The sequence below is a fragment of the Pezoporus occidentalis genome, unplaced genomic scaffold (genome assembly GCF_034315485.1).
Source record: "Pezoporus occidentalis ecotype Australia unplaced genomic scaffold, CSIRO_AGI_Poc_V1 ctg1, whole genome shotgun sequence".
Lineage (NCBI taxonomy): Eukaryota > Metazoa > Chordata > Aves > Psittaciformes > Psittacidae > Pezoporus > Pezoporus occidentalis.
The window spans coordinates 6,258,713-6,283,105 of NW_026912778.1; the positions used below are offsets into that span (position 1 = coordinate 6,258,713).

The 24,393-nt window shown below is 39.9% G+C and overlaps 1 protein-coding gene across 1 annotated transcript in view; it reads left to right on the forward strand.

Moving 5' to 3' along the window:
- The window catches only part of GALNTL6 (polypeptide N-acetylgalactosaminyltransferase like 6), a 471,163-nt gene extending 449,588 nt beyond the window's left edge, over positions 1-21,575 (forward strand). The window contains exons 10-12 of the mRNA XM_062622433.1: positions 5,943-6,059; positions 12,072-12,221; positions 18,193-21,575. Of these exons, the coding sequence (XP_062478417.1) occupies positions 5,943-6,059; positions 12,072-12,221; positions 18,193-18,360 (435 nt within the window). The 3' untranslated portion in view covers positions 18,361-21,575. The remainder of the gene's footprint in view (positions 1-5,942; positions 6,060-12,071; positions 12,222-18,192) is intronic.
- The last annotated feature ends 2,818 nt before the right edge of the window (positions 21,576-24,393 follow it).

Genomic DNA, 24,393 nt, shown 5'->3' on the forward strand with positions numbered 1-24,393 from the left:
TTACTACTCCGTTTTTTCCTGAGACTGTCGTATTCCTATGAAGTTTTAATTAATTTGTTGGCACTTGCAAGATACTTGAAAAAACTTGAAGGTCAATGGCTGTCATAATTAGAAGCTGAAAGAGGAAAACAGACTGTGTGTTACTGCTTTGTAAGAATCAAGCAGCTCCAGAAACCTTGCTGATTATACACACCAAAAGTCTGTGCCAAGACTGACTGTCATTTAGTACCCTCTCTGCTTCCACTTGGAAAGACTTTATGTCTGCTTGTCTATGCCAGCCTGAGAAAGAATAAACAATGAGCTACTCAGACGATTTTTGGCTCCAGTATTTTGATATGTATAGTAAAAGCATGTGGTGGGAAAACAGGCATCTCATAAACAGCCTCTGTACAACACTTTTTTGCAAATGCATTTATTTAAAATGTGACCCTCTACATTTCTTGACCAAGTCTGTTCATGATGGAAAAGAAGGAAATTTGAAAACCAAAACCCATTCTTCTTCACTATGCTTGTCATGGCCTTATCTCTTCTGCATGTTTCTGCCTTTTGTCCTTTGTGGCTGGCAGTGTGTATGTTCCCTTGATACCCCGTTCTGCCTTGTAACATCTCAAATATGTGTAGTAAAGCAATGTAACAGCAAATCCAGACAGAAAAGGTTAGTGAGACTGTCAGTTCTGTGTCTGGGTGAGATAACTGTACTCTTTCCTTTCCCACCATGGGAAAAAGGAAAGTTTTCAATTAGGTTTTGTTCTTACCCTTCTGAATATATTGGGAAGTATGCTACATGTTGAAAAACAATAATACCCATCCCATTCTCTTTCTAAGATAGAATAATTTATTTGTAATGTGTATTTGAAACCCTGTTGAAGGAAGTTAAAACAATAGCTTCATTAGGTGAGATTTGGACACCCAGTGTTTTCTTAGGAAGTACTCATGAATCTGCAAGCTGTGATCCAGCATGAATATACTGCGCAGATATCACAGCTTCCAACAATATCTTTGAAAACACATTTTACAGTAAATCAATCATATAATGTCAACTGTTGAAATTTATTATAGTCTGCTATAAAAAAAAATAGTCAAAAAGGAAATATTTAGGCTTGGTTTCATTTGCTGTTACATGAACTTGTGTCCTGGGTTCAGCAGTAGCAGTCATTTTTCTCCTTCTTAGTAGCTGGTGCAGTGCTGTGGTTTTGACTTTCAGCCTGGGAACAGCGCTGGTAACACCAATGGCTTTACTTGCTGCTCAGTAATGTTTACCCTGACCAAGGACTTTGTGAGCCTCATGCTCTGCCAGGGAGGAGGGGAGGCCAGGAGGAAGCAGAGACAGGACACCTGACCCAAACTGACCAAAGAGGTATTCCATACCACAGCACATCATGCCCAGGATGCAAACTGGGGGCAGTTGCCTGAAAGGGTTAGATCACTGCTCAGGTCTGGCTGGGTATCGGTTGGCGGGTGGTGAGCGGTTGTATTCTCTTCCTTTGTTATTTCCCTTATCATTGTTGGTGGTAGCAGCAGTGGTTTGTGTTATACCTTAGTTACTGGACTGTTCTTATCTCAACCCGTGGGAGGTACATTCTTTTGATTCTCCTCCCCATCCCTCCAGGAGCAGGGGGGAGGAAGGGGGGGGGGGGGGGAAGTGAGAGAGCGAGCTGCATGGCTGGGCTTCAACCACGCCAACTTTGTATTCAGTGACTTAATGCACAGCAAGTCTTTTAGTCACTGCATTATTGCTGAGCTGTAGGACCTGAAAATATTCCTTTCTCAGTCCCAAACTTGTGGATTTTACAGAAGTGTTTTACAGCACTGGCATTGAAAACATCACCCATGAAGTTAAGTCAAGCAGCACATTTGAAAAAGGATTAAAGCTTAAGAACTCACTAACTTCTCTTTTGATAACTTCCTTTTTTTAAAGTGTCATACTCATACTCTTAATGAGTCAATCTGAGCCCACCAAGTGTCACACATCTTTTGTACAAAAGCGATATAAGCAGCTATTCCCCACCCTGCACAGAGCAAGTGCTGCACACAGCTGGGCTGTTCAAATTCTTTCATTGGGATCAATGTCGTGCTGAATAACAGAGTCCCCTGTTTCTTCAGTGAGGTCTTTGGCAGCTCTTGGCTTCTTTTAACTTTGACTTTTCCTTTTTATGGCTCACACAAAGGATAAAAACTTTTAAAATTACTATGTATCAGTTGACAGGAAAGGTGGCTCATTTTTCCATATTTGATCTGTAGACTCTGATGGCCCTAGGCTTATCTGAGAATGTAAGCTAAAACTGGCTGTAAGTGCTGCTCAAATGAAAAAAGCAATATAAATGGACATTGGTCATGTCTTTGAAGAGCTACAGCCACTTTCTTATTTGAGCCATTAAGTTAGATGTATGGAAAGCATTATATAAACTGATAGCACCAGGGTGCCTCTCTCGTTGCACTCTAAGGATAGTCCCAGCACCATCTCCATGTTCATCATTCTAACAGATGACCATATTAAACATAAATTTGGGTTTAGATTTCTATGCTTTCCCACTTTTTGCTTTTGGCACAGACAGTTTTGTGCTGTGATGAACATGCAGGGTAGCTCCTTCCCCATCACAGTGCCAGCAAGCTAAACTACTCTCAAGGCCTGGCCTACTCTGGAGAAAAGTCTTTTTAACATGAGCTGACTAACTTTAAGCTGTAGTTTTAACATAAGTTCACTGCTTTTTTGTAAAACCCAAGGATTACTGTATCTAGGCTTACCCAGTGGCTTCCTCTTATGGCTTTCTACCTCATTTACAGCACAGGAGTCAGATACTACACCAGCAGAAATCCCACCCACGTGACTCATCTTTGTTTCACGCGCATCAGTGGAGCACTAAGAAGCCTGTATGTACATCCTTGCTCAGACACCTCCAGTGTAAAAAAGGGAGAAAATAGACTCCTTAGAGTTTGTATTCTCTGTGTTTTCAAACCTTATCCACTCTCCATAAAGACCACAGGACCCATAGTCTTAGTATCTCTCCCAACATGTGTTAGGATGGCATTTCAAGAACTAAATATGCCTAATGACTTACATGTAGTGTCCCATGCTTTTCTCAGGATGTCTAATTCTGAAACAGCCTTTAAGATCACCACTTACCATCCCTGTTAGTCCACACAGACTCCTTGAGAGCCTGCTTTTCCCATATAGCTATCTGTGTGTACAAATGATAGCATAAGGTTGAGCAAATAAGCTATCTATGTAGCAACTCAATGCCCTTCCTGCATGGGTGATAAAATCTGCCTCCTGTTCATACCCAGTCCCTGCAGTTTCCCAAATGCAAATGTCGGAAATATGAGTGTACTAGAATCACTAGCTATTTCTTTTCTAGTTGTAACCCGTCACCTCAGAAATTTAAAATCCATTGTGCTGTGTGACTGAAGACAAGGCAGTTCAAATGCATATTGATGTATAAATGAGAAAAAAAAAGCCTCTCCCTACTCTGCTTCTGCTTTCCTTTTTTTGTCCATAAAAGCAACTTAGGGGATTTGCAGGCTGTGTGGTACTGGTGCTCGGCAAAACATTCCCTGTGGCTCTGGCAGCAGCATGATGGCTCAGTTCAATTTCTAGCAACTGCCAAGGCCACACAGAAAATGCCGGAGAACAAAAGCACAGACTTGACTGAAATGCCTGTATTGCAAAAAAAGAAAATGAGAAACAAACCATGACCCCTCTGCAGTGGAAAGGAAGGATAAAACAAAACAAAAGGATAAGCTAACACGTAAGCTGCAACAGACCAGAGGAAGAACTAACACAAGGAAACCTTCCAGGAGCAGAGGGAGAGGAGAGGAAATAAAGAACAGGGAAGACAGATTCCAGCAGTGAAGGAGCTAAATGTAGCTTCAGCTCAGACCTTTTCCAGAAATGTGTTGGACACATTTGCTGCATAGTCCAAATGACCGAGAATGGGATGGAGTTATGCTAATCAAGACAAAATTATGAAAGTCCTTTAATCCAATAAACGTTCATTGGACGCGGAGTATATTCACTGTCATTTTATAGTTCTGAATCACATAGATATACCCCAACTATTAATGGCAATTGTTAGCAGCTCCATTTTAATTCTCTCTCATGAACAGAACTTATGTATCATTTAATTTTGTATTAAGCCAGAAATCTTTATTTATGCAAATTTAAGTGCACTGAGAAATGATCGAACACTCTCAAAAAAATTATACTTGAAGTAGGTATTTCACATAAAACTTTAAGAATATAAAATTAAAATCTGTTCCCCTCATTAATCTTTCCAGTCTCTCTTGCTGGGTGATATGAAAATGAAGGCAGGGCTGTTGAGAACTAATTATTTTTCATCCTTCTTTTTTCAGTTAACACGATTCTTTGTACTGTGGAGCTGCTCAGTGCAGTTTCTGCATCTGGTGGTGTGTATGAAATACTAGTGGCTTACCTCACCTGTAGCAATTTTACTCTACTGAAAACAAGCAAAATTACGCTAGAGCTTGGCTTGTCTGAATTTTATAAGAATACTACTCTGAGATCTGGTAAAGGCTGAAAGGTTCTTGGAGCCAGTCATTTAAATGAATGCTCCCCAATTATTTGCCCTGTCTGCTCTTTTCTAGGCTAAACAAATGCAGCTCCTAAAAACTTTCCTGAAGGTGACTTTTTTTACATCTTCTCCACCTTGTATTGCTTTCCCATCTGTCAAACTCTTTCTTAGATCATGGGGAACAGACTTGATTCCAGTCCTCCAGAATCACAAAATGGGCAGAGTAGCTCTCCCATGTGTCTTGCAAGCAAGAGAATTGCCCCTCCTTGCAATGTTTTGTGCTATGCTGAGAAGTTTTCTATCTTTTGGATGTGTATGAGGTATGCAGTTGCAATGTCTACATTTGTCTAACATAATATGGCAACAACAGTGACTTCTGAAATAATTTCCTTGGAAAAATACACATCAACTTAATCTCCATTCAGCATTTAGCTCTTCTTTTTTTAAAAAATTGAGGATCAAAATAGTGGCTAGAATGTCAAAATATGCACCTGCTTTCTATACATAAAGTATTTGTGCATGTTTCTGTGCATGTATGTGCACTTTGATTACTCAGTTTCTGTGTAGCTCATTCACAGGGTAAGTATTTTAAGAAATCTCTTTGTTCTGGAGCTATCTGAAGGAATTTTAAATAGCCCAGCTAAGGTACTTAAGGAGAAATGTGCATGTATTTGCAAAATAAATTAGCATCTCACTCCTTTTAGTGGCAGCAGGCAACATACCCCTTTTCAACACAGTCTTTCAAAAAATACATGTGGCAGCAATGGTACATAACTGTTACAACTGATGGTCACAGATTAATTATGACTCAGTTGATTCTCCAAAAATGAGATTTTCCTTTTAAGAATAAGTTACACTGCAGAGTGTTTGCAGAGGCATGCAGACAGCACAAGGAATCTCCATGGGTAAGCATACTTTCAGCACAGATTTGCTGAATACTTTTTTTGATTTTATGGACTTCGGGCACTAGTGTGTGACCTTATCTGCAACAGTGTTACTGTGTCAAAGAACAAGGATTGGAACAGGGTGTGCCTGGTTCTTTAAGAAATACAGCTCCAAAGCCTGTAAGGAGCTCATACGGAAATAATTTCCTCTTATTACAGTTGGTCTCTCTTGCGCTGGTAGGAGCAGTCAGACCAAGCTTTCAACTTCTCAGACTTTTTTCTCTTGGTTTCTTTGCATGAAAGTATTTCATACAGACCTACCTTTCATTTGTCAAACAGAAACTTTGCTGCTTCTAAACCTGCTCCCCCAAAAAGTAGTTCAATGAAGGACAGCTGTCTACTCTGCAAAAAACAATTCCCACCAGTTTTATGTAATGGTCAGTCTGAAATCCTTCAGAGGTGGACTTAATGTTGGAAGCCCTATTCCGCAGCCTGGTGTAATGTGAAATGTTACTGCTTGGTTTTGCAGATACGAAATGTGGCAGCCAACCTCTGTGTGGACAGTAAACATGGAGCCACAGGGACTGAGCTGAGGCTGGACATCTGTGTGAAGGATGGCTCAGAAAGAACATGGTCACACGAACAGGTATTTTAACAGCAGAAGGAGAAAAGCAGTGTAAAACTGTTGCTTCTCCAGTTTCTAAACATTTCTCTGAGGGCTTTTCCTTATCCTAGGGCAAAGTAATGCAGGGTGTGGAAGTAATCTGTGAATTATTGCTGATCTTAATGGCTTTTACAAACTACTCTTTATCATAACCTCAGAAACTCCAGCTGCCACCTGGTCTGTGTATTAGTCTTAATTTCAAAAATGCCCAAACTGCTTTTTGGTGCACCATTCTCCCCCACTGTGTCATGAAAACATGCTGATTTTAGTTCAGTTACCTGAAAGTATTTTAAATATAGTAACTGGACTTGTAAAGCTCTAGTGGTAGACTGCTTTTATGCTTTCATCTCAATAAGTTCTGTAAGTGGTTATATTTTAAATGAATATGAGACAAAAGCAAGATAAATGGGTAAAAGCTAGAAAGAAAGCATTTCAGAAAGATAGGGAATGATAAAGATTTCAAAAAAAAAAAAAGCTTTTATCTAGGTAAAAATATATTAGCTCTCAGGAGAATGGAGCAAAAGAGCTCTTATTTGTACTCATTGTGAGTGCCATAGGAAAGGGGTCATGACCCAAAGGCTATGGGTCTGGCCAACCTGAGCAAAGAGAATCCAGATGAAAAGTACAACCTAACCATTTATTAGCAATTTTAGTGAGCATACCTTTCACAGGGGAAGGTCCCAGATTAGAAAAAATTCCCAGTGCTTAGGAGAAAAATTGACCTGGCAGTCACACGTGGCACTTTGTAAAAGCTTAAAAAGCTCAAGAGAGGGGAGTTCTAAGGGGTATTTGAAGTGCTGAGGTCAAGAAATCCTTCTCTGAGGATACTCAGAAATGCAGGGGGAGAGGTGCAAGTGCCTGAAATGGAGAAGCTGAAAGATGATTGCAGCTTAGGGAAGTGCCAACATGGGAAAAAGAAAGCTACTGAAGGAAGACGTCTTCACACAGCTACCAAAGATCTAGCACAGTGATATGATGCCAAGACTAGATAAATATAATCCTGTTTATGAAAGACAGCCAGTAATCCAAGCAATTAATTGAAAGAAGTTGTATGGTCCAGAGTTGATCATCACAGTGCTTTCTGGCTTTAAAATCTACAAACCTGAAGAGCTCCAGACCTTTCTCAGAAGGGAGTTATGTCCTGACAGACATGAGAGAAAGGAGGGAGGAAAACTGGACAAAAAGGTGAGAAAAAAAAAAAATTAGCAAGGAAAGCAAAGCAAAGGGAGACTTGAAGTATCCTTTGAAACAGTAAATGGTTGTGAGGAAGGGGAAGGGGTGCAAAGGGAGAAGGATGTTAGGAAGAAATCCATGTTTCAAGGGAAATCCAGTGCATTGTGAGGTTTGGGATCAGACTCCATGTAAAGGTCTCATACTATACTAATGACAAAAAGCAACTTCATTAAAATAGATAGGGTTAAGCAAGACTAGTTCAATCAGCCAGCTCTTCAGATCATAGAACCAGAACTAGCCTCAAGCACATCCACGCTTGAGCTGCACTCCAGGGACAGCATGAATTATTTCTGCCGGGTTGGTGGGGGAACAGCATGTACCTTCTTACTGTGGGACAGCATGGAAAATACTGCCAGGGAACACCACTTCTCCCACCTAAGCAGTGTGACTGTGTTGGGAAAGGTCCATTTGCTGGTCAGTTTGGTGATTCCTCGGGGCTGCTGTAGATGAGGGACTGGGTGGTGGGCACTGCTGGATGCTCCTCCTGAGGCTATTGCAGCTCCAGGCAAGCAAATGCAAACACACCCAAAGGCAGCTTAATTATCTAACAGCTATTTAGCTATTTAACCCTCAAAGCAAGCTGTTTTCTTTTGTTTCAACTCATTTGTTGCAGGGTTGTGTGTTAAAATCTGGCCCTAGGTTGGTGACAGTTGATAGAAGTGTGGTTTAGATTGGTATATTTTGATGAAATTCCTTGATTCATATTCAGTCCCAAAGGCTGAATATTACCTGCAGTGTGTGGGACCAGAGTCCAGTAAATCATCTCTTGAGAAGGTGCGGTCTTCCACTTGCAACATAGTAAGCTCTGAAGATGAACTTTGTTAAAGAGTGTTTGGGAACAAGTGCTGAACACCTGACCGACCCTCAGAGAGAAGCTCCTTATTGCTTACGTATTTTGAGTTTGTTGACTACATGATTTTTTACATATGCCAGTAGAAACTATCAGCATTAATGAAAACATCAAGCATTTTATTATCATATTTCAATCAGCTTGGATTGACACTGAGCTGCTCTTGTAACTTGTGGTATAAATTGACAGAGATCACTGCACTTTCTCTAAATTTCTCCAAAATTAAAACACAAAGGGGAAGGAAAGGGCAGGAGGAATAGGTTGGACAGAGCCTTGGGTGACACGGTTTAGTGTGAGGTGTCCCTGCCCATGGCAGGGGGTTGAAACTAAATGATCTTAAGGTCCTTTCCAACCCTAACTACTCTATGATTCTGTGATAGCAGAGTGTGGTGTTCTTACAACTCTGTCTGCCCAAGAGCTAACTTCAGGGAAAGCTGTGTTTCTGCTGGACTGATAACCAGCAGCAAAGGAAAATGACAGGTATCACTCTCTCTTCTCAAGTGCCCCAGCCTGGCCAGGGAGTGAGGTGGACAGGCATCATCTCCAGCACAGCCCGCCAAGCGGCTGTGCAGCCTGCTGAGCTTTTTCTTCTCTGCCTGGAGGTATAGTTCAGGTCAAGGTGCAGTTCTGAAATGTGGCATTTCCTCTTTGTGCAGGGCACATGTTGTCCACTCAAGTCTAACCCGTAGTCAAAAGCACAATGCCAGCTGACGGACCCCAGCCAGGCAGCAGGTAATTGAGCAATGTTCTCAGGCTGGAAAGCATTAATATTATCAAAAAGGCCTTTGTCCTATATACGGTCCCAATCCAGTGGCTGTATCAGGCAATCATTCTTCAGGCCCTGTGCCAATTACACATGACGCTGGAAAGCTCTGTTTTCCCCAGATAGTGTGTGACAAGGCTAGGCTGCATGAAAAGCTAAAGCATGAGGGCTGAGTGGTTGCTTGGTTGCAGATGCAGAGGATGGGGCTGGTTTTTGGGCTCTGTGGTATGGGAGAAGGCAGAGGAAGAGTATAAGCATCTGCTGGGACAGAAGGTTTCTTGGGTGCAGCATGGAACAGTGAACAGCAGCTTGGCATGTTGCAGGTTATCACCAGCCTGCTGTTTGTTAATAATGTGTCTGGAAATGTAGGTGCAGCCTTGTTGCAAATCAAAAAGCAGACAGGAATGAATGAAGGGGTACAAAAAGGTTCATCCACTTCTCATAAAATCCAACACAGGTGGCTCCTAACAGCTTGGGTCAAAGGAACAGCAAAATCCAAAGTGACAGGTGGTGGCAAAGCAAAGCACTGTGTAACTCAGGACTTCAGCTAATAACATGTAGCATTGTGGCACATTAGACAGTGGAGAGAGAATTTCTATGTTCACCAGTTTTAGTGTTAACTAAAGAAAATTGGCTGTGAAATGGAGAATAGCTTAGAATGATGAGATTGGAAGGACTGCAGGCCTTCAAATTTTGCTTGTAATTACAAAATCTTAATATTAATTAGGTATATGGAGAAGTATAACCTTTTTCTGAACAATCTTTTTTCTCTTCTCTTAGTCCTAAAATTTAGTTCCTGTCCCCAACAAGTTTATTTTATAATAGTATCACTAGACAGAAGATGTACTTCTTGACTTAAAATGAAACAGTTTTACAAAACAGGAGGCTAGGAAGGAGGCAGAGAATCTGTGCTAGTCTAAACATTGAGATCTACTATTGCACAGATCCTGGTTTTCAGTGAAAGGGATCAAAAAACCCCTGTCATCACATCTTGACTTTCAAACAGAACACTGCCCTGGCAGTCTTCAGAAATCACACAGGACTGGAAAGAGATAGCCTGGATCAGAATGACCTGATTTAAGGGCTAGCTTGAGCCTTTCAAGTGTAGCGATACTTTCAGTGGGATGGTAGTCCCCGGCCAAGGTCCAGAGAGCAGCAGGAATTGGCCCCTCAGTTCTCTAGTCATGCACAGAATGAGAAATTTCGAGAGCCACCCACTGGGAAAGATGAGGAATGTCATTCAAGAGGATCTCTGTCTTGTAGTAGTAATGAGAGCGAGAATATTGCGAAACCACTGTTCCACAGCATTCCTCTAGGTATTTGTTATTCATCACTTTGAACTCCAGGTTTATTACTTGTCTGTAGAAAGGTACAAAGTAAGAGAAAGAAATGTCTTTTGTTGTTTTTTCCTTAAGGGAAAATTATCCCAGGTTTCTCTTTTTCTAACGAAACAGCAGTGTAGATTTTTTCTGTACCAAATCTTCTGTCTTTGCTTGTGAAATGACGTTATCTTTGTAGGGCATCCATGATGCTGGTTCCAGGAAACATGAAGAAAAGTAGAAAAAGACTTAACCTTTTGAAAAGCAGAGATTGTTTTGAAAATGAAGTTAAAGCTGTCCACTGCATTTTGCTGCAGATAAATGTAAAAAGCACTCTTGGACAAAGAAGAAATAAGCAGGACACAGGTGTAGATTAAGAAAATGCTGTCTAGAAAACCTGAAATGCTGAAATAAATAGGGAGCAACAGCAGTTAACAGAGGGAACATGGGCTTACAGTAAGACGGACAATGAAAAAGAGAAATATTCAGATATAGGCTTGTATTTTGTGCTTGCAGGCCAAGGGAAACAGTAATGCCTCTCAAATGTGGCATTTGGAGGATGGTACAGCATTGAAGGATGCAGCTTGTTTCAAAGCTGTATTTTTTCAAAGGAACACAGAAAGGAGATAGCTATCACAATGAAAGGTTTAAAACTTGGGAACCACAGCAGAAGTATACAGAATCAGACCCACACTACACCGACTGTCATTTGTAGATGCTGGTTCTACCAGGGAATGTACACACTGCAGGGAGCAGGGTGCTAGGTAAGGGCTGAAAAGATCCTGAGATGGGGTAGGTGCAGTGCTGGAAGCAGTCTGAGCACAGTATCGGGAGCTGCCTTTCCGCCTAATGAGCCTGCGTGCAGTTCCGCATGAGCCATCACAGCTAAACGGTTTCCACTAATAAAGTTCACTCATTTAGAAAGAGCTTCACTTTCTCAATGTTATGTTTCAGTTTATACTATGGAAAATCAAAAGTCATGCAGAAAGACGAAGAATAGCACTGACATCAAAAAGAAAAAAAGAAGAGGGGGGAAAGGGAGAGAATAAAACCTCACAGCTCTCAGCAGAGCTTCTAGATAGTAATTTGCAACCTGCAACCCATTTTCTGCAAGGATTAGTCCATGGGAGAGAAAAATGCACTCTGCATCTTTAAATCTGATGCTGTCAGACCTGTCACCTTCATCTAATGATTGAAAGACTGCAGTGTCAAAGCATTATTTCAGACAGCTGGTATCTAATTGAGAAAGATGCCTCTGTTAACTGTAAGCCTCCATGATTCCTCTCAGGCACTGAGAAAAAGGTCTTTAACAAGCTGCCTGTAGCTCGCAAGTCTCACAGTAGGAAGATGAAATTCATTTAACATGTGCTGTTTAGGGAAGACAGTTGAGAGAGGGCGTGCTAACAGTTTCCCATATAAACAGAAGGAAACTGTTCATTAAACATGGGAAAGATGCTGTGATGAGAAGATCTGTCTAGGTAGCTTCTTCAGACCCAAATAAGAGTTAGAGGAGCATCACTAGGAGAGACTTTCTGAGTCCTAAGTAGCTGTAGTTCTACTGCAGACCAGTGCTGCTTTAACTGGGGTAACTAAAGGCTTTAATACATCATATCCCCTCTCATCTGCACTGTACTGTGGCACCAGAGATTTTTTAATTGCTTGCCATACGGATTTTGCCTTCCTGGGGTATATACCACACTGGCACCGATGCACTTCAGTTAAGGTAGTTGGCATCACTGAATCATACACAGGAAGGATCAAGCTTTGTGTGTGGTTTTAAACATTTTTCACTAGTAATATATCATTATATTGCCTGACTGTTTTTCTAGCTCTTCACTTTTGGTTGGAGAGAAGACATCCGCCCTGGAGAGCCCCTTCACACCAGGAAGTTCTGCTTCGACGCCATTTCACACAGTAGCCCTGTCACACTGTATGACTGTCACGGGATGAAGGGAAACCAGCACTGGACCTATAGGAAGGTCAGAGATTCAGACTGTCTTGAGCCTGTATTCAGTTTAGCACAGACTTGTATTTTCCCATCAGAGAACTTCTGTTTTAAAATTCATCCCGTCTTATTCCAATTTAATTTTGTCATAATCTCTCTCAGGTATGTTTCTTTTAAGCATTCTGCTGTTTAGGTCAAATTTAAGTGAAAATTAATCTGATCCAGCTCAGAGGGTATCTGTGTTGGATCTGTTCCCTGAAAGGTGTTTTGCCATTCTAGCGTTTCAAGATGCTTGTGACATTTTAACAGAGGCGCTGCTGGAAATATTTTCGTTGAATGTAACAGCAGCAAGAAATGCTGCTCATGGGTTAAGTATTACTATCTTGCTACGTTTTAAAGATCTTAAAAGATTTTGAAGATCGTTAAGATCTGTATTTTAAAGATTTTTTTAAATCTCTTATTAAAAAAAAAAAATACACCCAACATTAAAAGCACTGCCGTAAGCCCAAAGAAAGCCGGAGTTTATAAACTAAAGATAAGCAGCTTAGACACTGCTTTGATCTGCTGAGTTTCAGCCTATTTTTATAAATCACTGGAAACAAAAGGTCAAGCTAGAAACTGTCAGAGCCTCATTTAGGGCAAAGTCTTGGTAATGCTACCAAGCTGTTGTTAGGGTTTTTTACAGGATTAATCAGCAAGTTGCAGGATAAAGACATACATTTCTCTGAAGCGCTGAAGATTCCTCTCACATCTTTCACTTTTCTTTGACCACCATGCCTTGTCCACCACCTTGTTTAAACTGAAGCCAAAGTGCCAGGAATTGATCTTTGCCAGATAAACCTCAATACTGCTTTCTAGTTCGAAATTATATATAATAGAAAACTAATTCAGAACCGTTAAAAATAGGTTTGCCCTGACCCTTTTTCTGAGTGCCTACTTACTATCCTGTGCCTTTTTACCCTATTTATATTGCAATTGGAGCTCCACCACAGATTTTCCAGAAGCGTAATCCCTTTGAAACTGAAGTATTACCTCTAATAAAGTTAGAATATATGAGCCAGATATTTAAAGGGTATAAATCATTATGGCTGTATTGATGCATATCCGGCTTTATAATGACATAATAATAACTTCTTGCTTCAAAACCCTTCTGATTTATCTTTTTGCCTACCCAAGCTACAAGAAAGAAGCTTTCATACCTTTAGCACTTCGTTGGTGCTTAATGTAGCCAGCTCACAAGACAAAATTCAGGTCTGGAGCTGCCCTCTCTAAGGCTCATCACCTTTGATGAGGACATAATACAGCAAATAACTAAAACAAAAATGGCTTCTGAAAAAGATACACTGTGAGTTCTATTAAATTCTCTGCACAGCTTCATTTTTAATTTCCAGATGTCTGACAAGGCTGATATAAAAATTCTCAATGCAAGGCGAGCATTTCCATCTCAACAAGAAACACCACAAAAGTTTGTTATGATGGAAGTACTGCCACAGTCTTAACTGTAATACCAATGTGACAGCAAGCTGATTAGTTTACATAAACCTTCAAACAAAGAAATGGCTTTGGAATAATAGAATTATGTATACATGGTTTTCTTTAGGCTTAGTTTTAGCTTGGCTACACAAGAAGTGTTTTTTATTGTTTCACTTAGTCTATTTCCTCAGATACAGAGCAGATTTACATTGGAGGTTTTTGGTGGTACAGCTATGTCTCCAAAATCCTGGTGATATAATCCTTATCTAATTTTGAAAGCATCTTGGCAACAGAATTTGTAGTGGTGTCTCCCCAGAAAAAAAGGAAAATAAATGGATGTTATATTGGTTTAACTGCATCTGTACTAGAAACTTACCTACAGGATGGTATGCTACTAAAATTGTACCCTAAGTAAATATGAGGAGTAGTCTGGTTAAGTAAGAAGTGCCTCCTTTTAAAAACCAGAAAGCAAGTCAACAACTCTGCTCTGTTCTCTGTGCCCCTTAGAGACACTGTAACTTCCTAACAGTCACGTATCCATCCTGCAAATAATTTTTAGGAAAAATTACCTTGTTTTGTCCACTGTCTCATAAGCTGCTTAATATGAAGTGTTTCTTGCCTTATGATGTCATACTGTTCCTACAAAACCAGAAGATAAGAGGTTTCTGTTCTTTTAAGAATGAGTCTCTTCTCATAATCATTTGCATCCTTGAGCCTTTGGTAAGGAGAAGTTAGGGCTGTGAAGTGATTACAAAGTGCTGCAAATACTATTTGAAGCCAGGCACTGTTTTGAGATTCCATATTCTTACAGCATAGAAACCTGGATACTGACAAATAAAACCAGATTAAGTATTTCAGTGGCAAGTAGAATACATTAATATTTTACTTCAGGTAAGGAGTACTCTTCTGAAAAAAAAAAGAAAAAATCCAGCTTATTCCCATTACCTGCACTTTGTTTTTTATTGCAGTGCAGTCTCAGAGTGTGCAAACTGCGTTCTTTACAGATGAATGAAACAAAAACCACCACTAATAGACATGTCAGAAAACTATTCTTACTCCCATACTGCCTGAAATACATCTGAGACACTATTTGAAAGTTCAGTAAGCCTGTGATATTAAGTAATCAATTCTTTTAGGACCAATCCAAAATATTGGCCTACAGACAAGTATACCCTTAAGAAAACCCTGTAAGAAGCAATGGAGTAAAATAAATCCAAGTAGTACCATAAACACTACTGACGGTTGGAAACACAAGAAAGTGAGTTTAATAGCGGAAAAAAAAAATAATAATGACACCATAATGGTGCTCCCATCAATGACAGGAGCAATGTGAGAAATTAGAGAAATGTAAAGAACCTGAAATTATTAGAGGTGTGGGAGAGCAGTGGCTTCCCAAGCTAAAGCCGTTTCTTTGACTCTATTTGAGGTTCATAGGCATGTCAGAGCCAAAGTTCAACAGTGCTTACAAATTCCCATTGCTCCCAGTGAAGGAATATGGCTCTGGCTTTCAATGTAGCACCATCCTGGATTGTCAGGAAATACGTTGGTTGTGATAAAGTACGATTCAATTTATGTGCCTTAGTCCCATTAGTGCTATTTGCAGAGTGCAAGTATCCAAGAGAGGGCTGATTTAGTATGTCTTTAAAAAGAAACAATTGTGCGAAATCAGTTTCATTAAATGGTAATTCTACCCTGAGCCCAGTGATTATGATAGATGCTAGACTGATAACATCAAAACCTGTGCCCAGAAAGAACAGCATGGTTTGCTCATACTCTCCTGACAGCTTCAGGGACAAACTGTAAGTTCACTGTTCACACAGTAGGTGCATAGATTATTTCCTCAGACAACCAAAGACATGTCGTTGTGATAGTGGCTTTTATCATGTGGACATGTGTCCTACTGAAGCTGTGCTGGGGCTACCAACTAATTTCAGATAAACTACTGCAGCCACCAGCTGATAATGACTTCCAGTTGCTATTGACCTTGGCCATCGTTATAGTAGTGACCTAGAAGAAATGAAAGACTCTGTGCCTCATTACCAATCCCCTGAACTGTCAAGGCACATTATCTTACAGAGAAGTTTCTCCTCCTGCAAATAATCTTCAAGACTGCCTTCATGCAGAAGGGAAAAAAAAAAATCACTGTGCTGTTTTCAGATTTTGGAAGTGTCTCCACAAGAGTTCTTGTAGTTTTTTATGTTAGTGTAAAGAAGAATTTATATATTTCTCTCGGAAAGTCCTTTCTGGCATGCATGCAACTGTTCCTCCTCAAAGTCCTGAGCCTGTTCCCATTGAAATCTGTGAGAGCAGCAGGCTTTGACCTTAGGTCAGCGTAAACTTGAGATTAAATAAATTAATAGAACTTTGCCAGAAGTTTTTGCAGAGTGGTAACTGTGTCCATGCTCTTAAAAGACACTCTTCTCTCCTAATAACCAGACTGTTTGAAAGAAAGCGCCAACAATGCTTCACTCAAAAAATGCATCCCCTGGATATTTCTGTGGGAAGAGCCCTAGGTCTCTTCAGAGGGCTGGAGTGTTTTTCATAGCACACTTCTTCTGTACTGAAGCTGCTTCCTTTCTTCCTGTACCAGCTATCCTGTTAAAGCTTCTACTGTTGCAGCTTTGGCTTCCTAGTAACTTGGTTGACCTTTATGCCCAGCTATAAGGCAAGGAAAAGCAGATGCCACCTTCCTCCAAGGCCACACAGCATGCCTGGTGGCCCTGCCGCAGACAGTGTGTTCTAATTTTGGGCAGTGCCAGGACAGGAGGAGCTGGCAAGATGAAAATAGGTGCCTCACCACCCCATAGGGTTCTTGGGAGACCTTGCCGGCCTGCCTCCTAGTAGGGACATGACTGCCATTTGTACATGGCACAGGTAGCCCCTTCTTGCAAGCTGTAGTATCCTATCTGCTCCCCTCACAGGACAAAATGGAGCATGATGGAAAGGACTCCACCCATTTGGTTTACTCCTGTCAGCTTTGATGTCATCCCTCTGAATTACAATCTTGTGTGTGTGTGTGTGTGTGTGTTTACCCACTGTCTCAGGGGAAGGGCAGATGGTGGAGGTGAAAACCAGGGTTTGCAAAAGGCAGATTTAACACCAGCACCCTCAGACATAGCACAAGATGCTTTTGACCTCTCTCTTAGTTGCATGCTAATACCAAAGAAAGACATTGTGCAGTGTTTTGCAGTGCACAAAGTCAATCAACTTCAGCTTTCCTAAATTAAGCAAAAAAAAAAAAAACAAAAACAAACAAACAAAAAGAAAACAAAACAACAGAAAAACCTTTATTTTTCCAAAGTGTTTTTAAATAGGTACGATTTCTTATTGGTTTCTTGTGTCATTTATTTTTGTCTTCAGACTTCTTTGTTGACTGTAGGGTATTTTTAGGTAAAGAGAAGTTTCTGTATGATTATGATTGTTGCTCAGCACTCAGAACACTTGGGTGAGTTTATAATCAATTGCAATTTGACAGGGTTTTTTTTTCCCCTCCCCCTCTCACAAACTGGGCAAGCAGGCACATCCTGGATTAGTATTAAAATACTGGCAGGACATGTTTGGCACAGAGGGGAAAAGCCTGGATGTGGTTTACCAAAAGTAATCTCAAACTTATTTCAACAGATACAGTAAAGGTATAGTCCCTGGAAACTTTCAAGCCATCTAATCACTCCCACATCTGTCACTCTCAAACACTTGCCTACATGAACTAAGTACGTTGAAACTACCCAACCCACATATACCACTTGCTTGTCTGTGTAATTTATGCTTTGCCAAATATTCACAGTCAGGTAACTTACAATTTGCTACAGTTTATGAAGCAAAATTAATAAAGATAATAATATAAATGTCCTTTTTAAAGCAACTTAATCCATGCTTATCCTCCAAAAATCTCCCTAGGGAACTAAAACAGTGTTAGGATTGCCTTCTTATTAGGAGAGAGCGTATTTCAGCAGCAGGTCTTGTCAAGGCCATGGGCAGTCTGCATTTCAGGGGGTGAGAACTGAGACCATCAGTCTTGTGTCCATCTGTCCATCTTACCACTTCAGTTAGTAATTCATTTTAAGATCTTCATCAAGTTGAAGAGCATCCATTTTCCAGAGAGATTGCTACAGATCCTCCTACCCAGAGAAACTGTCAGATACAAATCCAAACAAAAAGAAAAACCCAAAACCAACCCACCACTTCTCAGGTTCAGACATTTAAATAGGCTCCAGGCAAGCACATGATATGCAAAGATTATTAAAAGACATTCTGTTTTTTCATGATATTATGTGGTTGTTAGTTAACAAGAAGTTGTCTCCTCGTTCTTTCTTGAATCTTCCATTTCAAGAAGAATAATAACCCAAGGGAAAAAAAACACTCCATTCTCTACAGCTTTCTAATAATAGCTGTGGTTATTGCACAAGTTTAGTGTACAGAGACCACAGAATCATTTCAGGTAGGGCTGTGTTAATCCATGTTCTGTAAAATGAGAACACTTCCAATGACTTGGCATTTGCTACTTAATTCTATTTTTTTTTTCATTCCTGTAGGACAAAACTTTGTTCCATCCGGTAAGCAGCAGCTGCATAGATTGCAACCCAGCCGAGAAGAAGATTTTCATGAACAGATGTGATCCTTTATCTGAAACCCAGCAGTGGATTTTTGAACATATTAATAAGACTGTTTTAGAAAACTTTAACAGCAAGGCCAGTTCCTAGGGAAAAAAAAAAAAAAAATAAAAAAAGAAACAATGAACGCACCTAATTCCGTACAGACTGCAGACTACACTTTCGCCAGCATCTGGGTCAAAGGAGTCAGGAATTAAATTTCCTAGATCCAGGAAATCTGTTCTGAGGATTAAGAAAATGCCACAGCAAGAGCCAGCAGGCTGTCCTTGTGGATGTACAGTATCTGGAGAACTTGGCCAAGAGCCTCACCGGATGCTGCTGAGAACTTCAGGCTGAAAATTCCCTTGCTGGTCGAGGGAAAAACTTTGTTTAAAAACTGTTTAAAAGTACTCCAAGTTAATAAAGTAAAACAAAACTCAAGTTTCTCAGGTCAAATCCTGCTGTAGTGAGTAGCTCAGAACAGATGCTATAATTTGGGATGGGTATATCATGTGCATGATGGCTACAGGAACCTGAAGAAATACCAGGTTTTAGAATTAAACATGCTGGTAGAAGAATAATGATGTCCCAGCAGTCTCTAGACAAGATATATGCTCTGTTGACATTCTCTTAATAAAAGGTTGGGTTAAGCAGGTTTAACCTTCAGAACTGCTGCAATTAATTTTAAATACCTCCCTTTTACAGTCCATTCATTACCAAAATAGGAACATTAGAAATCTTAGGGTCTAGGATTACATTGTAGTGAAGCATGAAAGAAACTGTAAGGTTTTGCTCTCACATTTCCCCCTTCAGGACAAAAGGTAAAGCAATCAAATTTCTATACATGATATATTTAGCAATTGTGATTCAAATCGCATTGTCACACAAGGTGAGATTTTTTTCTTAGTGACAGATGTAACAGCAGCAGCTGCAGCATAATGGAAGGCTTGTGGAGTAGCTATCTTTTCTAAAGGTAGAATCTTTACCAAACTATAAATTAAAATGAAAATAGGCTGGGCTGGGGGTAAAAATCAGGAAAGTAGGAAATAATTGCATACTGCATGCAGAACTAGGCTAGTCAAATTAACATTGGTACACTGCCATCACCTAAAAAGTGTGTTGACTCCCTGCAGCACAGCTTTGAAGATCTTGCAGAGATGTTGTAGTGTTCTTGACAGATGGGAGTGGAGAGAAAAATTGGCATGGATCTAGTTGGGTGTTTTTTGTGAAATCACATGAACTTTCCAGAGTTAGCAAATGAATGCTATTGTAGGTCTCACGATGGAGGAAACAAGAAGTGCAAACAAGTCAAATGTTACAGTATTTTGGTACTTCAGGCACAGGCATGATTCAGAGTAAGACAGACTTCTTCACACTGATGATCATTATGGCCTCTTGTGTCCCTTGGGCCCACCAAGCTGTTGGCATGAGAGACCTCTAAAACTTGTTTGGGGGCCTATGGTTCTTCTCAGCAGAAATCAGTTAATCCTGATATGTGGATACTGATTGATAGGTCTGGGATTTTTCAAGGTAAGAGAAAGTATAAATTTATATCAAGTAGGTATGTGGTCAGCTTTTACTTGAAAGATGAATTTACAGATGAAAGCACCGTAAATGCAGATAGATCACATCCTCTGTGCTGTAACAGTACTTTCAAGTTCCAAAAATATCGTATGTTATTAAGTTGCTTGTTCTGATTGCTGGAGAGGTGGCTGACTAACCAGAATACTGATGTGCTGTCTATCCTGTTTTGAGGGAGTAAGGTGACTGTTTTTTTTTATTGCTCCTTAAGCTGTGTTTATGCACAAAGAGCATTGATTGCATCCAGAGGATGGTTCTAGTACCAATAACTGTGTGCTATTTTATGTCAGTACCTTGTAGTTGTAGGTTGAGGCCCAAACTTGTAGGTTATAGGAACTTTTTAGGAAGGAAATGAGATCCAGCAGTATTCAGGATGTATGCACTTGGACAGTTGTGAAATGTGTCCATACATGGAGCTCTTGCTGCAAGTTAGTGAAGAGGTCTTTCAAATAATCTGAAAGAAATGTATCTATAGAGTTAGACTTCTCATTTTATGATTTTAAAATAGGTGATCTTGTTTAGGTATTGTTTAATTTGAAGATATGGTGTGCTCAGGAATGGAAGCAGTAAAGCTACTCTATGAGGATACTTCAGGTTTGTTTGGCTATCAGTACACAGGACCAGGCTAGCCACTGCAGACTGTCAGCCTTCCCTGGTGCAGTGTTTGCAGCATCATTTATTTGCCACCTGAACATGAGGAAAGAGGATTTGGAAAAAGAAGAAAATGGCTGCCTACAATGTAAATGCAGCCCTCAAACTATTGACTGTAACTGGCCCCAAACTGTCAAAGTCCCAGAAACAACACTGTATCCCCAAAATAGAGAGGCAAAGGGGAGCTGCAAAACAGCTAAGCAGCTTACCAGCACAGGCTGGTAGGATTGTATCATTCAGTGTCTGACTGCATTTCAGTGGTTTGATTTTGAAACGTCTAATGGGAACTAGACTTTTGTTGGGGCAAAGAAATTCTATGTCTGTTACAACCCTTGCTGAGTAATATTGCACAGCACTTTGCACTGCCAAAAGAAACCTTCCCATTACTCATAGCTGGACACTAATCGTAAGCTCTAGAAGTCCTTGTCAGAAAACAATCCACGTAACAGATACTGAGATGTTTGGGGAGGAGAGAAGGAAATATGATCTACATATGTATGTTTTCAGGTTTTATATAAGAAAAAATATATAAAAATATATTGGAGTTTGTTGTGGATCAATAGTGACCAACTGTTGATCAATCTGAAAGTATAAAGGTTAAATGAAGGTCTATATCTTGAGGAAAGTTGAATGAGAACTTGTCACAGTGAGTGAGGCATAGAAACACACACACATATATGTGTGTGTGTATATACATATGTATATGTGAGCAGTGGAAAGAAGTAGGTGGAGGAGAGAAGTTTGTTTTCACTTCATGGGTTGATCTTTCAAATATTTAGTATAACCAGAGGCATGCATGAAAAAATGCTAGGACACAATTAGACTTCTAGAGAAGACAGTTATCTCACTGTTTTCAGCTTGAGCAAATTACTCTTTGTTAAAAACTGAGACAAAATAAGCTAGCATGCAGCTTCACCAGAGACAGGTGTAATCCTCCTACTATGGGTAGAAGGTAACCCAAGGGACAGAGTTCTTCAGAGTTGTGCTCCTATAACATTTGGCATGATGGATTCACAAAATGGTTATGACTTGCTAAGCACAGGACTCCTTCAGCAGGAAGTTTTATTAATAATAAATGATCATTTAAAATTAAATCTCAGTTAAATTCTGTCGTGGGTGTTCTCCAAAGCTTTCAACTGATAACAGTATTTCATGACTAATTTAACATTCAGAATTTAAGTCTTCCTACAACCATATCTTTTCTACTCAGCAAAGAGCTGAACAACTTGATAGGATGGACAGATATATCTTCCTCACATATTTAATCAGGAGCATTTAAATTTAATATGCTTCTCTTCAAAAGACTGTGAAGTTTCTTCACAGAACTTCTTTCTTTTAAATACCTGGGTAGTTCTGAGCATATGTTGAATTTAGCGCACAGGTAGCATGAACTGATGTGGGCTCATTATTTCAGTTGAGCTATACTGATCTGCCCCAACTGATTACTTGTTTGAGATTTTTCGGTTAATTATTTTATGGTGAGAAGGTGCTTTAATCAACATGCCTGAAGATCTCTATATCTTAATAGTTCATCGTTACTTACCCTAATGCTTTTCCATTTAGGGAAAGAGAGAGTAGATGACTATCTTTCTGTGCCCAGCAAACTGTTACTACAGGAAAGAGCAACTGGAAAAGCTGGAACAAACACTTAAGTGCAACTAAAACTCTAACATCACTACATATATGCCAAAATCTAAACAGAAGCCTTGGGGTAGAGGGCTTAGGAGCTGGGAAACAAAGCATTTCAACTGTTGGAGAGCAGCTTTGTTGCAGAGGCACAACCAGACTTCACTTCTCATTGGGCAGTTTTATTTTAGAACAAATGTTTCTGCAACAGTATGGCTATGTTAATGATATAATGCATGCTTCCTGGGTGGTGTCAGTTTATGAACAAATGGTCTGTAGCTGCTGAACTAGGTCTTCCTCATGATAAAGATGGATTAAGCTTGAAAGGAAGCTGACAAACACCTAACAGCATTTGATTACCGGCAATTTGCCAGGCATTAATATCTCCATGACCTCAGTGAAAACGGATGCCACAGAAGATGGTAGAAGAAACGTATATAAATAGCTTAACCAAATTGATGTGATGGGTTGCATCTCTGTAAGAGTGGCTGTCAACTTTTTCTTTTAAAATAGTCATCATACTCAGAATTCATTTGCATTTTTACTGCTAACTTCTGCAAGGGACTAAGTGGGACCCTTTAAACCTCCCCAGTCAGATTGGTGATGTAGCATTTAGGAAAGCAGTACTGGGAGGCTTTCAATGTGGCTGCCACAAGGGCTGTGTCCATTTTCTGTTTAAAGAGCAACTTTAATGCTCTTGCCTAGCGCTTTTCAAGAGAACACAAGATGTACCTTAAAAAAATACAATAGTCGATTTATTTGGGAGTTTTTTTAATCTATTAATATTGTTAAGGAAATAATTTCAAAACCTTTGAAAGCAAAAAGCTGATCAGAAATAGCTTTTTCATAGCTGGTATTAGTATTATAAAGTTAATTAATTCATTTGTTTAATCCCCTTCCAGATCTGTTCCATACATCCTCTTAGAAAAAGCACAAGGGTCCAAGAGTGCTTTTATGTAACATTCTGAAGATCTTTCCTGTCTGAAAGTTTTGAAAGAACTTCCAAAAACTAGCAAGTGTAAGCCAAAAGGCAACAAAATACCCACAAGAAAAAAGTCCCAGGCTATTATGTCTAGGGTACCAAGAGATTTTGCTAAATTTCTTATTCTAAAATAGTACCCATTGACATTAACCACATGTAACAGATAAATCTGTCCTGAGGTCTCCTGTAATCTCACAATTCCTTCTTATACTTCTGAATGCACTGGAGAAAATCTAAACAGTGGGGGGAAAAAAATCCCTAAAAACTATCCAAGAAACCTGTGTAAAAACAGGCAAACAATAAGAAAGTTCAGCTAGAGATGAACAGAAAAATGCATACTTCTCAAAGCTTCAGCAGCATTCAGAAGATGCTTTTGCTCTGTGCAGTGGCTTTCTATTCTATCAGCGTATTGTTAATATCAGTGGTATTACTCCTAAGGTAGGACTTCTGAAAATGATGTGCTGTCATTTGGCACAGTAGATGGACAGTATGGTGCCAGAGGAGAAAAAAAAATCAACTTTCTAGGAACAGTTCCTGAAAAAAACTGGATTCAAACATTGCAGTCTGGTATGCCTTTAAAGTCTTAGCTGTTCATAAGGTTTCCATTATCTTAGTATGTCTTTTTTACAGGCCCTGGTAGTGCGGTAGGTGCTTCAGTAGCCCTTATGAAAACAGTGCAGACAACAGGGGAACAAAGAGTACATGTGTTAAAACAGTAAGAATTTGGGTTACCTAAAGGTGTTACGTCCACCACACTGATGAGCAGGTTAATTATACACAAAGAGAAGTTTGTTTCTTTTGTGAGACCACTGTGGTAGAGGTCCAGCTTCACGAATGAATTAATGAGAAGGAGCCTGGCAAAGTGGGCCGGCTGGAAAGCTTGTACTCAGCAGAAGATGTAGAAAAAGTCACAAGGATCCATTTTAGAGAAGCAAATGAATAGGGTATTTAGATTTGGGTACATGGACAATGTAAGGAATGTGAGGGCAGCTGCAATGAGGTGAGCAGTACTATCTAAAAGACATTAAGGCATAGGAAAGGAAAAATTGGCCCTCATTAACCTTAGCCCTCATTAACCTTGGCAGTATCCCTAATGCTTTGTCAAAGTATTAGTTGATTTAATTAAGTTAATCCTTCACCTCTCCCAGTAAATGGGCTGGAAGGAATCACAGCCCAAGCAAATTTCTGTTGATCAATGCAGAGGATCTAATTGGTACAAAACACCACTAGACACAGTTTAGCCAAAAAACCCAGCTGGCATCAGAACTAAAACAATATTATCAGCCTGAAAGATTTGTAGTCCT